Source organism: Cloeon dipterum, chromosome 3, assembly GCF_949628265.1.
Source record: "Cloeon dipterum chromosome 3, ieCloDipt1.1, whole genome shotgun sequence".
NCBI lineage: Eukaryota > Metazoa > Arthropoda > Insecta > Ephemeroptera > Baetidae > Cloeon > Cloeon dipterum.
The window spans coordinates 3,726,687-3,741,464 of NC_088788.1; the positions used below are offsets into that span (position 1 = coordinate 3,726,687).

The 14,778-nt window shown below is 38.0% G+C and overlaps 2 protein-coding genes across 3 annotated transcripts in view; both read right to left on the bottom strand.

The window, feature by feature from the left end:
* Positions 1-8,713: 8,713 nt before the first annotated feature.
* Positions 8,714-11,452, bottom strand: LOC135940613 (V-type proton ATPase subunit e 2-like). Its single transcript, XM_065485586.1, has 4 exons — positions 11,270-11,452; positions 11,021-11,068; positions 10,876-10,963; positions 8,714-9,001 (listed from the first exon to the last, which is right to left on the bottom strand). The coding sequence occupies exons 1-4, from the start codon at positions 11,365-11,367 to the stop codon at positions 8,963-8,965; spliced, it is 273 nt and encodes a 90-aa protein (XP_065341658.1). The 5' UTR covers positions 11,368-11,452; the 3' UTR covers positions 8,714-8,962.
* Positions 11,453-12,103: 651 nt separating this feature from the next.
* The window catches only part of LOC135941023 (rhodopsin-like), a 65,865-nt gene continuing 63,190 nt past the window's right edge, over positions 12,104-14,778 (bottom strand). For both annotated transcript variants that reach the window (XM_065486225.1, XM_065486226.1), the window contains exon 9: positions 12,104-14,335. In XM_065486225.1, coding sequence (XP_065342297.1) covers positions 14,283-14,335 — 53 coding nt within the window. In that variant the 3' untranslated portion in view covers positions 12,104-14,282. The remainder of the gene's footprint in view (positions 14,336-14,778) is intronic.

Genomic DNA, 14,778 nt, shown 5'->3' on the forward strand with positions numbered 1-14,778 from the left:
GAATCGCAACTACGGCCGTGCTGGGCCGGGTTTTTTCTTTTATGCGGCGAGCAGGCGTGGCGCACGCGCCGATACCGTCAACAGGTGGCCCTCGAGGTCAGGGGTCAAGCCGCAATTTCGGCGGCGGACAACTGCCCCTAGTCCGCGTGTTAATTGAGATTAATGAAGTGCGGCGGACGGCTGCCAAATGGTCGCCGCCGCACACAGCCTAGATTGCGTTTTCGGGGCTTCTTCTCACTTCCTTTGTCACCCGCGGAGAGGGCTCAATTCGTTTGTCTGCTCGTTGGCCGCCTTTCACTGCCTTGTTAACGACCGCGCGGACACTGTTGGATTGGACCTTGCCATTTCTTCTCGTTTGTTTCGTCAACACACACAAGAATAATATGGTTTAAACGTACATTGCTAGATATTTTGCTTTCTTATCAAATTTTATTATATCTGATGAGGCATCAAATCAGTAGATTTTATGTTCTCAAAAGTGCAGCACTGCTAGCTGACTCAATTAATGGTGGAAATTTTTTTACAATTATTTATTGAGCATCTATAAAAAATAAATCTTTCTCCTTCTTTAATTATGGTTAATTATGGCTTAAAATTTCATGATTCGCGCTAATTTGTGGTCCCGTAACGTAAGCTTAGAAAAAAGTAATCTAAATTTCACAGCCCTGGAAAGATAATTAAAATTTGCAGTAGTTTCTAGATGTTTTAATTTTTTTTTATAAAAAACGCTTTTATTTTTGCATAACATATTTATTGCCTTTAATTTTCCTTTAATCCAGTGTGTTTTATTTTTTTCTTTTTAAAAATACATTAGCAGCGGGGTCCAGATGTGCGATAAAATTAGTTCAAACTGCGCAGATCCAAGATGGCGTCTGAATGTGGGAAATAAAAAGCTCTCTTTGGATTGCCGTACGAGTGTCAAGAGTTTGTTTTTACGATCCAAAAGACACAATTAGTTAAGAGTAAAGCAAATTATGTCACAATATTGACAAAAAACTTGCTTCTTTTCGCGCATTTTCACGTGACCATTTTTTCAGACGCCATGTCTGCGCGTCGCACGAATCTGGACCCCGCTGTGCAGCAGTTTCTAATATTTTTGTAAAAAATGCACTGTGTGATTGCTAGAAACCTATTCTTGTTATAAAAAAGCGATCATTTCATTTGAGCTTGGATATCGTCTATTTTTTGGAGCTTTGCATTGAATTTCAACTGAAAATTAAATAAAATTTGGTATGTCTGTGCAAACAGTGCAAAAGACTAATTTTCTGCTTTTTTAGTTTTATCTTGTATAGGTGGAATTTCTCATCCCAAAAAAATTTTTGGTCTTTATTCAAGTTCCCCAAATACTATTCCAACCAAAATAACGAAAGGATTTTAAATGAACAGCAAGTTTACAAAAAAGAAAAGATTTTCTGGCTGTGCATTAATCGAATTGTCAGTTTCCTCTTACGCAATTTGCACCTAAAGGTGTCGAGCGGTTAATGAAACTTTATTTTCCTGGGAAAATATAAGGCTCTTGTTTTGCGCTAAAATCTAACGCTCGCGGCTCACCTGGTCGTTAAACAGGCACAGGTGATTTCCATTTGCACGCAGAGAGAGAGAGAGAGAGAGAGATGTGTGCTTTTTGATGCCGCTGATGTTGAATTAATTAACCGAGAGCACTGCAAATGCCACAATGCTGCGCCTCGCCCACGTTTCTTGCGTCCCTTTTATGGAAGAAACGAGGTTCCAGCTCTCTGCGCTCGACATTATTTCCTCCCTTTTCACAGAGCTCATAATTTAATGAAGAGAATGAAGGAATCGGTAGCAGTAGGTAAAATGCGCAGCGCTTCTTTAACTAACTTTGACGCAACTTAATAATTATTTCTTCTTGCGCGTCTAAAATTATAATTTTTTTTGATCTTATAAATTAAAAGTGACTTTTTTATTCGTGCGAGCAAGAGAGTAAAGGAAAATCTATTAATATAAATGAGCAATCACTTGCCGCACTGGGTAACCGGAAAGAAAAAGTAATGAAAATTATTTCCACTTATTAATTTTTGCAGTATGTAGTTGATACACATTCAGAAAATGGTTATTAGAACGAAATATTAAATTTGCTCTCAGACGGTTTCTCATAACTGCCTGCGTGGGACGAAATATCATAAAGAAATACATTTTGTATTAATTACCAATTTAATTTAATTATAGTCATTACCGTAATGGAATTCATGATGAAAATTTTAAAATTTCATTAATAAGGCTGTCAAAAATAATGTTAAATTCAAAATAAATTTTCAATTAAGGCTTAGAGGTTCCAAGAATGTCTCTTTTTTATTTATACAAAATTAATTCAACTTGGAAATCTCATATCACAAAATTTTATCCAATTAAACGCTTGAATTTTCAAATTTTTCTACTAATCATGGCAAGTTCTTGCACTTGCGGCTGTGTGTTTGTAGTTTAAGCCAACCAAATTTGTTCAATTTTCGGTCTGACAGCTCAAGGACACGAACAATTCACTGCTTTAAACTCACCAGTAGCGAAAGCCCTTAGTGTTCAAAGCCGCCAATAGATGGCGCCACCGTATAATTTAGATTTTTAAGGCACTTTCGTTTCGATTTCAAACTCAATGCTGCTACTGAGTTATCCTTCACTTAAAATATTTTCTTCTGATGAAATTAAACAAAAATTGGTCCAGCAAATCGCCGTAGAAACGCGAAAAACAATTTTTTTCCAGCATAAAAAATCTTCCCCGACATTTCTGGGGTTTTTAGTTTGATTTATCTTAAATAAATTGCAAAATTTATGCTCATTTCGTACCCAAAAGATTTCTCAGACGCACAAAAAATATCCTTTTTATTTTTAAAGTAGAGCACTGTGCGGTTGCGGTTTTGGTACTAAAAAACCGCAAACCGCCCACCACAACCGCAGATGCGGTTATAATTTTGCGGTTGCGGTGCGGTTGCGGTTTCATTTTTGCGGTTGCGGTGGAACCACCAAAAATCGCAAATCTTGAGAATCAAAATTTACCATTTTTATTATGCGACTGTTTAGCACGGGTAGGGCGTCGCGCGGGACGGGTAGGGCGTCGCGCGTGATGGTTTTAGGGCGTCACGCGTAACGGGTAGGGCGTCCCGCGGGACGGGTAGGGCGTCCCGCGGGACGGTTAGGGCGTCCCGCAGTCACGCGGGATGGGTAGGGCGTCCCGCGGGACGGGTAGGGCGTCCCGCAGTCACGCGGGATGGGTAGGGCGTCCCGCGGGACGGGTAGGGCGTCCCGCGGGACGGTTAGGGCGTCCCGCAGTCACGCGGGATGGGTAGGGCGTCCCGCGGGACGGGTAGGGCGTCCCGCAGTCACGCGGGATGGGTAGGGCGTCCCGCGGGACGGGTATATAGGGCGTCCCGCAGTCACGCGGGATGGGTAGGGCGTCCCGCGGGACGGGTAGGGCGTCCCGCAGTCACGCGGGACGGGTAGGGCGTCCCGCAGTCACGCGGGACGGGTAGGGCGTCCCGCAGTCACGCGGGACGGGTAGGCCATCACGCGGGACGGGTAGGGCGTCCCGCAGTCACGCGGGATGGGTAGGGCGTCCCGCGGGACGGGTAGGGCGTCCCGCAGTCACGCGGGATGGGTAGGGCGTCCCGCGGGACGGGTATATAGGGCGTCCCGCAGTCACGCGGGATGGGTAGGGCGTCCCGCGGGACGGGTAGGGCGTCCCGCAGTCACGCGGGACGGGTAGGGCGTCCCGCAGTCACGCGGGACGGGTAGGGCGTCCCGCAGTCACGCGGGACGGGTAGGCCATCACGCGGGACGGGTAGGGCGTCCCGCAGTCACGCGGGACGGTTAGGGCGTCCCGCGGGACGGGTAGGGCGTCCCGCAGTCCCGCGGGACGGGTAGGCCATCACGCGGGACGGGTAGGGCGTCCCGCAGTCACGCGGGACGGGTAGGCCATCACGCGGGACGGGTAGGGCGTCCCGCAGTCACGCGGGACGGGTAGGCCATCACGCGGGACGGGTAGGGCGTCCCGCAGTCACGCGGGACGGGTAGGCCATCACGCGGGACGGGTAGGGCGTCCCGCAGTCACGCGGGACGGGTAGGCCATCACGCGGGACGGGTAGGGCGTCCCGCAGTCACGCGGGACGGGTAGGCCATCACGCGGGACGGGTAGGGCGTCCCGCAGTCACGCGGGACGGGTAGGGCGTCCCGCAGTCACGCGGGACGGGTAGGCCATCACGCGGGACGGGTAGGGCGTCCCGCAGTCACGCGGGACGGTTAGGGCGTCCCGCGGGATGGGTAGGGCGTCCCGCAGTCCCGCGGGACGGGTAGGCCATCACGCGGGACGGGTAGGGCGTCCCGCAGTCACGCGGGACGGGTAGGGCGTCCCGCAGTCACGCGGGACGGGTATATGTATAACGTTGTTGTAATTTCTGGGAATTCGCACGGCACTTTTTATGATATACCATAAATTTAAAAAAATCTCCTTTCTTTGAATAAATTAAGTGTTAAATCTAATATCAAGCCAATCAACTCCTACAACGTTATTGATGCATCATAAATGGAATAAATGGGCTTCTTTTAGTGGACAAGTTGATCGGATCAAGAGCCACTTAAATGTGTGCCCGCAATTAAAAACCGGGCCAAATTTTTCAGAATGGCGTAATTTTTTGGATATCTTGATAGTTACATTTTTCCACTTTTTGGGTTCTTTGAACCTCCAAATCTTAGGTTCCAACAATCAGAATTGCAAAAATTTCCTACCGTTAGACTCGCCTTGACCTCCACTAACAGCCCAAGTGTTTATGGGGAGCTTACCCTCATCCCCTCTCAACCCCATTGCTTCAATTTTAATAAAAAAATTAACCTGCTTCCATTTGCATCGACCTGGCTTCAAAACATTTAAAATCATCCTAAATTCCTACTGAATTACCACCCCGCCCATTCAACCAAAACTAAAAAAAATGTTTTTAATAAAATGTAAATTAATAAAATTATCCAGAGCAATGAAATGTCCGAAGGGTTTAAGAACCCCTAAACCCTTCAGCTGCTCAGGGGAGGTCAAGACGAGTCTAACGGTGAAAAGTTTTTGCAATTATGATGGTTAAAACCCGCGATATGGAGTTGCACGCAGAAATAATTAAATTTAAGCCTTGCCAAAAGAAAACTATTTTGTTCTAAAACATTAAATAAATTGCGGTTTTGCGGTAATTTTGCGGTTACCGCAACTACGGTTTTGGTCAAGACCGATGCGGTTGTGGTGCGGTTGTGGTTTTTGATTTAAAAAAATGCGGTTACCATGGTAATGAAAATTGACACCGCACAGTGCTCTATTTTAAAGGTCTAATAAAATTGCTTTGCCCTTTTGTACCTTGTTTTTGGGACAGAATTCAATGAAAAATAGCATTGGGCAGTTCTCACGGCGAAGAAACTGGGCGAGAAAGAGAAAGAGAGGACGTGCGGATGAACAGTGCAATATTAACTGCGTGAAGGCGAGAGCAGATGAGCATTAATTAATTGGCGCACTCTAATTGATTGCTGTTTGCTTTTGTTGACGTTTGTGCGCCGGTTGGCTGGCAGGAAACCCATCATACTGACGAACATTCAAGGAAGGCTTACTGAAGGCGTGTCCCTGTTTTATCAGCAAGAAACACATATACAAAAAAAGGGTGTATGCTCGCAAGAGCGACAGGAGCGAGTCGTGCGTCGTGCATGAGCTCGAGTGCACACAAACAAATTTATATATGTCAAGTGTGCAGCAACTCAATTTCCGACGGAGCCTAGGAATCGCATCTCACCGTGAATTGAGCACACGCACTTTGTATACGGGTTGATTCTGCCAGCGATACTTCCTACGCCTTTCCTATATCTCAATCACTATAAACAGTCAATCAGCAACTAAATTAGAAGCTGAAATATTAATTAAAACTTTAAGTTGATCGATTATATTCTGATTGCGAACTCCTACTAAAGAACTTTTGATCATATTTTCCAGCTACAAGAGTATTGTTCTTAGTTAGATAAGAAAAGGTGATGATTAATATTCATTGGAACGAAATTTCAGGGTGAATTTAAGGAGACCCCAAAATTATTGCATGTTTTTGCTTTTTTACTTACAAGTGCATTACAAAATTGGCGAAGCCTGCGTTTTAATACGTCTTAAAGTGGAATGATACTGGGCAACAATTGAAAATTATTTAAATTGTTGGATGCCTTAAACAATTGACCGATAAACAATTTGTTCAACAATTTGCAATAATAAAAAAATTACCTTCCTACAATAAAAATTCAAATTTTGCCAATTTTCTCCAATATTTCGATTCCTCTCTTCGAGATCTGTCCAACGGTGTGTGCCACTTATTGGGGAAACTCTTGATGTTGAAATTAAATCGGATTTCAAGTAAGGAGACAGCCATTACCATTTGAAAAGCACGCTAACTTTTCAGCCAATTTTCTCAAAATATTGCAGTGCTTTTCTTAAATCAATTTAGGCTTTAACTGAATCCTAAGGAACGAGTTTATGCATTGGCAACAAGCATTTTCCAGGCTTTTCCAGTATCATTCCTCTTTAATATATTATTGATTTCTTCAATGTACATATATGTACATATCGAACTAACCATCTTTCTTATTTTCATTGAACTCCTGTGCAAAATTCGTTGAGGAAATTTTACCATTGTCATTAAAAAGGATTATATATCTCTTTTAAGAGCAATTATTTCCTCCTATTTCTAATTTAAGCTCTTTGCTACAAGAAAAAATTTGTTTAATGGTGTTTTTGCAATTAGACATTCATAAAAATGCACTATAAGAAATTATGTTTTTTACTACTGCTCCATTTTTATCGCCACTTGATCGTGGAATTCAATTTGGCACTTGTTCAGGATAATAAGTTATTGAATAAAACACACATCTTGACCTCCTTTTAGACATTTTCGGTTTTAAATTACCAATTAGGGTAGGTCCTAAAAATTGATTATTTAAACGGCGGCTTTTAAAAGCCTCATCTTAACCAGACTCAAGGAAACACAGCGCATTAACTGGACCTCGCTATTTTGGCGGCGGGCGAAGATGTGTGTTTTGCTGTTACTTGTGATCCTGATTATAATTATGGGGGCCGGGTCTTTTAGGCATTATGGTACGACTGTTCAAAACAGAAAAACACACCTCTTTCAAAAAAAGTAGCACTTAATATGAACTGACTAAATCGATCAATGAAAATGGCACGGATGAAGTGGCGTGTCGAGGTAACTTTTATTGTTAAATGTCGTTTTAATATGAGGATATTTTCAGATAAACAATGACCAACAAAAACAATACGTTTAATCTCAGTCAGCACTGAAAATTTATGAAAAAAAATCAAATTTTCTTTGACCTGCAACACTCTCTGAAATGAGTGGAAATGCTAAATATTTCTCAGAACGCCGAGAATATAACTGCTCCTAAGCTTTTATGCTAATGAAGCAGTAAGCATTATCTCTATATTGAAAATTATGATTTATTTTACAGGAAGGGAAACTTACCTCATAATTCACGCAATGTAGGATGGATTGCATCGGAAGGAATTGAAATCAAGCGAAAATCATCAACTATAACTAAGCTGCTTATATTTTGTTATTAATTTTAGAGGAAATTGGTAATAGTAGAAACTTAACAAATTTAATTCTTACACTATAATAACATATTAAAGGACTATGATTTGATTATAATACTCAGTGAAGATGAATTTTTGCTTGATTCCACAATACCATAACTTTCAATGAACCATTCGATTCAGAACGTGGTATGTTTATTTAAATCGTTTAAATCCAGCAAATGTGCAGTAGTGAAAATAGGCCATGGATAAAGAAATAATTCAAATTTTACCTTTGTACATAATTAACTAGATCAGCTAATATGCGATATTTTAGTGGCTGTATTCCAATAGTGTTGTTATGAAATAAACCACATGATTCAGAAGGCAGAAAACAGACACAAGAAAAATCCGATTTTCCTGAAAACTGATGCAAGTAATAAAGATATAGATCAAATTTAACCTTGATAGAATCATTCCCAGAGCCTAAATGCAGTCGTAAGATGGTTGAAATAGAGGCCCTTGCAAGAATAAAGAACGACCTCCTTGCACTAATGAGAAGTAAAGAAATCGATGCGAGGACAATCGGAACTTGTGACGTAAAGGCCATCTGGCGTTATCAAGAGGTTATGTGGGACATTATTTGCATTGCATAATAACCGTTAATTGTAGCTATCCTATTAATTATTAAGATGATTTTCCATATTTTCCTTCATCCTCTATAATAAAATCTATTTGAATCAATCACAAATGTACAAAAAATGATTTAATACAAATTTCTTCTGCTTCTCACTAAAGAGTTCGTGTCTACTGATGATTTCATAGTGAATTTAAAACGCAGATTTTTGATAAGTGCATCAAGAAGGAAGCAAAACAAAGTGGACACATATACTTCCCTTTGAAAATTTAGTTTAGGAATTAAATTGATGATTGAAAAGCGCGCTCTCCTCATGGCTGGACGAGTCGGTTTTAATTAGAGAAGTGGGAAACACTTAAATTGGGTGCCTAATTAATATTTAAGTATTTATTTTTAAATTGCGTTTCCTCCTAGTTTTCAATTTTACTTTGAAACGGAGCGGTACTCACTCAGTGCAATTAAGTGTCAAATATTTTCAGACCAGACTTAATTGTTAATTTCAGGATAATTTCGAGGACAAAAAGACAAAATTTTTCATCAACAGAATAATTAGCTTCTTTATTATTTATGTACACAATAAATTTACAGGAAAATATGCGTATTTATTATCACAATCTGGATTCGTGACAATTTTGTTCAAGGCACAATAGATTCTGCATAATACTGCACTACTCAATTGATCGAACATGATGCAAAAATATGTTATCTCGTTTAATTTTGAATAAACAGGAATGTGCTTTTACGGAGTAAAACCAGAATGGCGAGGAAGAATTGAGTGATTAGTGACCAGGACCAGGACCAGGAGTAATTTGATTGCCCTGAAACAAAGAAACCAAACGTGTTTGTTAAAATTCAGCAAAACCACTTTGACAATAATTTGGTTAAAATGGGTATCGTACGAATTAGAAAGCAAGGGAATGGCACGTAAAAAATCAATTATTCTGAGATACTAATTTGGATTACTATGAGAAAATTCGACTTTCAATAATTTTAACAATAGAATTATTGAAAAAATGGTTAAAAATATGTTTTTAAAATCGAGATGAGCGGCAAAAGGGGACCTTGAAATAAATAATAAAAAATATGTACCAACGGAACATCATTTTTAAGGATTTCAGAGATGCTAAAAGACACAGCTTCTAGAGCTGAAGTTTCAAATCCAAATCGTAAAATTCACAATAAAAACTACACGCAAAAACATATCTAAACACACCAATACCGTTTTGAAAAGCCAGCAAATTCCTTTAAAAATATATAATTGAACTAAAACGGTTATAAAATTATATTTAATAAACAATTCCCATGTTAACGGAATGAATTCTGTTTTATGAGTAAAATAAAAATTAAATTCCCATATTTGAATAGGGCTCAAACTGAATTAATTCACCATTACACATAACGTAGCTTCTTAAGAGTTTTTCGAGTCATGGTTGTATGAATAATTGTTGTTTTACTAATTTATATTACTTTGTTATGAAATATGGCGCTAATGTGTTGAAAAAAGGAATCAAGTGGAACATTTTTAAACAGAGAGGGTAAAGTCCATTTCATTTTTCAATAATTCTGGTTCTTGAGTGTCCTTTAAAGGTACATATTAGCAGCATACAATTTTGTACAATTGTTTTTCCATGTAAAAAGCTAAAGTACAATTTAAATTTGCTTTATTTCTCAACATATTTTCGGTGAAAATTAAATAATGTCACTAATATTATTAGTTAACACTTCTTCATTAATTACCAAATTTAAGAATAAGATTGAAAAATAAATTTCTATTGTCGCTTTGAGTTTTATTTTTAAATTACAACGAACAATGATACAGTACGGAAAATTAACTCTTCAATAAATTTGAAATTTTTAGACGAAACACCACTAACGCAAAAACGGGAGAGATTATAAGAGCATTTCTGTATGTGGTGAAAATTCAAAACAAACGCTAGTTAAAAATGTTCTTAATCGCTTCATTATTTTGACTCTTAAGAACCTTATTTCTCTTGAAATCCTTAAGATACTAAATTTTAGATCAAGAATAACGTTTTTCTTTGAACACAGTTGTTGTGAAATTATTTTGACTATATCCTCTGAACTTTTAAATGCAGATTAGTGGCGGTTTTCTTTATTAATATATATTTTTAAAATTAAATGGCCGAGAAAGGTGGTTATTTCTTCCAGAAAAAGTATTTTTGTCCTCCTTTACAATAATAACTCTAAAATAATTTAGAAACTTGATATTTTGTTCAATTAATCATAGCGCTCTGCAAATTTAAAAATAGTATATATCTCAGGGAAAATAATTATATTATGAGGACCTCCTAAGGGCCAAAACAAAGCTGATAACTGTGAAAAACTACATGAAAAAAGCATCTCTTGACAGTTTTCAAAAAAATTCGAAGTTTTAAAGAAAATTACAGCTAATTACAGAAAATAACTACTGTCAAAATGGTTGATTTATATGCAGAAGTAAAATTTGTAGCACATAATAATAAAATCTCTCCTAATGAGAAGTGTATTAGGATAATATTTTGGACTCAAGCCCTCAAAGATGAAAACAATGGCAAAGCCAGCATGGATTAAATTTTTTAGCAGTTTTGAAAATATGTATTTGACGGATTAAAAATGGTGCTTTCGTTAACTATTCTCAAACATGGGAGGGTCAAGGGTCATTAATTAGTAAAATGAAAGAGGATTTTCTCACCCATTCTCTAGCAATCAGCAGCAGGGTGTGGTTCGACAGCCTGGGCCCGATGAGGGGGTTCATTTGGGCCATGTAGCAGCACAACCAGCTGAAAATGGGCTTATTCAGTGATACAATCGTTTAAATAAACGGGTTAAATACTTACAAGAGCCAGCATGTGACACCAGTTAAAATCAGGGCGACTCGAGTGACTCTGCAAGGAAATCGAAAGACTAAATTATCACTATGTAATTTTAATATTTTACGGAGGAATTTTGATACATTATTTGATCTGTTTCACTTAAAACAATCGGAAACCTAATCAACAATGCGCATCATTAACTACTAATTTGTTTGAAAAATTTAATGTCAAAAAAGAAGAGTTTAAAAAGCGGTCAAGGCAGCGCATATTTACCCTCTGTTCGGTCCTTTAGGCACAACAAATGGGCCAACAATTCCCACAATGGCCCAGATGACGGTGAATACGGCCAGAGGCCAAACTTCGACGCCCATTGTTGATGTGAATTCGGCCCGAATTCGAATGTGTGACCACTCAAAGAAAGAAGCTAAGCAGCTGTTGCTTCTTGCTTCTTCACACTTCAGTCGATGAGTCGATCATATGACTTGTTGCTTCGGCTGACCGCTGCGTCACACCCGCCGCTGATCGTAATCGTATCAGACTGAGTTTCGTTTTCTGCCGCTAGATGGCTCCAGGCTTGAAAGGAATTGGCGCCAATGGCAACTCTTTTAAATCGTGAAACACTGAAGAATTTGAGATAAAGATACAGAAAGTTGGGGAGAAAATTGTTTTTTGTACGAGAGAAAACATGGAAAATTGAAAATAGAAATAAAAATGAATTATTCTAGGCAATATTAGGACAATGTCCTGGTCCCGGTAAAATTGCGCAACGTTTAACAAACACCCAAATTTTCATTGTAGAATTGATTGTTGACCTTTTCTTGCAACGATTGCAACAAGGAAATTCGCGTTTTGTTGTTGAAAGTTTTACCGGGACCAGGATGACATACTTTTTGCTTGTATAAATAGTTAGATTGAAGCAGAAACACCCTTTTAACGACTTTTATACGCAATAAAATCATTGAAAATACATAATAATAAATAAATAGGATATTGTTGTAAAACGCATGCATCCAATTATTTCTAATGTAAATCAACATCGTTCAAAGAACAGTATATTCACTCACACATTCAAACAAGTTTGTTTATTTTTTTTCTGATCGATTTATTTGCGCGCAATGACAAACAAATGAATCAAATGCTACAGTTTTACAACCCCCATAAAATAGCATTATTTTCCCCTTAAATGTAATATTCATCTGAACATAGCAATCTTTGCTAAGCAGACACCAGAGTTTTTCACATTTTGAAATTGATTTATTACAACTGATTTTTGGTTTCATACCCTGAAGTCCGTACAAATTTGTAGAACAATTATAAATTTTCTTTCACATTCATTTGCATCAAATGGTGTAACAAAAATATCAAAATCTCATTCGCTCTTTGTTCAATTATTTGAAAATATGTATACACACCATTTAAACAGCGTGATTTTATAATGTTTCATAGGCACATTTATACATCTTGAAAAGGGAAGTGGCAAGCAAACCAACGTTGAAAGGGTCGCGAATTTTTAAAGCATTTCTTTGCCTCAGATTAATTTACATTTTTTAACCTGCTCCAAGCGTGTGTTACACATATACCTTAATCAGTAATATCACTCAATTACATTTATCGGGAACATTATTACAATCTGTCTGATTTTCCCATGCCGTTGAATAACCTTACTTATAGTCTTTCCCCCTTTAAAATGTTCGGGAACACGCGATGTAAAAAATCGCAAGATTTTTGTTCACAAAGCAGAGCAACACTAACTACATCAATTATTTCGCGTTAAACATTGCAACTATCAGGCTGCGATGTTTATAGAAGCGATCTAAATTATTCTAATCGTTTTTATATTATTTTTAAGCTATATTCCTCGAGGACAACGACAGAGAAGCACAACTTTTCCCCCTTTGCGGATATTTTTAAGTTCAGTCACTTAATTTATCCATAAAAATCTCCCTTTATTTGTGCGCTTTTTTACACAAATTTCAATTCGTGATTAAGAATCAAAACTCAAATATACATTTCATCTAGAGGTTATTGTATTGTATTTGAAATATTTGGATCATTCCATCAATCAAAATTATTTCAAATGTACTTTTTCTCAGTCTTGTTGAATGTTAGAGAAACATTATGTTTTCATCCTTGAAACGGACTTAAAGCTGTTCAAATAATTTTCAACACGCTTTTTGCTTTTGTTTGCAATTTCATTTTTGGTTGCTGATACAAATTTTTGCAACGAATATATTTCTTATAGTGGTGGGGCACATTTAAAACTTCGTTTCTCTGAAACCACACACAGGAATATTTAGAAGAATAAAGCCTAAATTTTACTAAACCACATTCAGAATGATTTTATAACGCAATACATGGAGCAGGAAATAGGGCGGTGAATTCAAAACATTTTAGTGGAGAACAGTTGAGGGGATAAATTGTGTATTTTTAAAATCTCAAAATTAGCAAATCATTTATCGATGATTTTAAATCGAAAAAATCTATTTGTGATACATACCGCGGCTAGAATTAATGAAAGCAAAATAGGCAAAGTAGGTTCTTTTTTCAAACGCGGGACAAAATAATAATTTTCGCAAAAAAATAAATAGTCGGTTATGCACCTGCTATTTGTAAATATTTTTTTGATCCGAAATGGGCAACCTACTATCATATAGCGAGCCATTCAAGAAAGCAAAATTATTGTATTTTAGTTTATTATTAGCCATGACTTAATACAAGAAAATAAAAAATATTAATAAATTTGATTTTTGCAGGGCTCAGTGTTAAAAAAATATAAATTGAAGAGTGGAAACTGGAAACATCAAAAAGTTTTGTAAATTAATATGCTAAAACGGCTTTACAAAGTATCATTAAACTCTTTGAACGCAGGATAAGAACAAATATTTTGTTAAACATTTTGAATATTTTCCGTGCTCTCATTTGATATTCCACTGCGATTCATATTAGCCATTTCCCAAATTTCACAGCCCTAACAGTATCAGCGTCTGCAATATTTTCTGAGGTATAATATCAACATCAAAAACTATAAAGCTTTATAAAATTCACACAATTCTCATCAGAAGCCAAACAGAGTTAAATTTTTGAATTTTAAACATTCTAAATGAATTTAAAATATAGGTCCAAACATTCAATTGTATGGTCTGGAACATTTGGCAATTTTTCGATCATTATTAACACTTTCCCGACATCAAAAATACAGTTTTGGTGTGCCTCGAAACACGGGCAAATGTCAAAAAAGCCACACGAGTGGTGCGAGTTCAGCTTTATTAATTTCTTCTATCTGCTTTTAATCGACGCACTGGATGTCTTCGTCAAAAACCAAGCGGGTGCTGCTCCTCACTGCAATGAAAACAAAATTAAACATTAATTAAAGCAGAGCACACCGACCGCTTGCTTAGTTTATAAATTTATCATGGTCAAGTGCAGTGTTAATAAAGCACTTTCTCGGGATTAATAAGAGATCCCAGAGGGGTTTTCCTGCTGGTCACGCATCCGATTCTATTCAAATGGGCGTGTGTGTGTGTCTGGCTGCTTACATAATATCGTGCCGCAGTGAGCAGGTGTAATACGACGACATACGCGTCCTAAATGTGTATAAACTTTGTAAGCTAGAACAGTAAAACTCGCGAGCAGCTTTCCCAGAAAATATGCGTACCTGATGCGAGAAGCACTGAATTTACGGGTGTTTCTGACGAGCAAAATCAGGTTTTATTGCTTTTCTATCTGATCTACATGTGGAGCGTAAATTTCTGACAGGGGAGAAAAAGAATAAATGCGTTCGC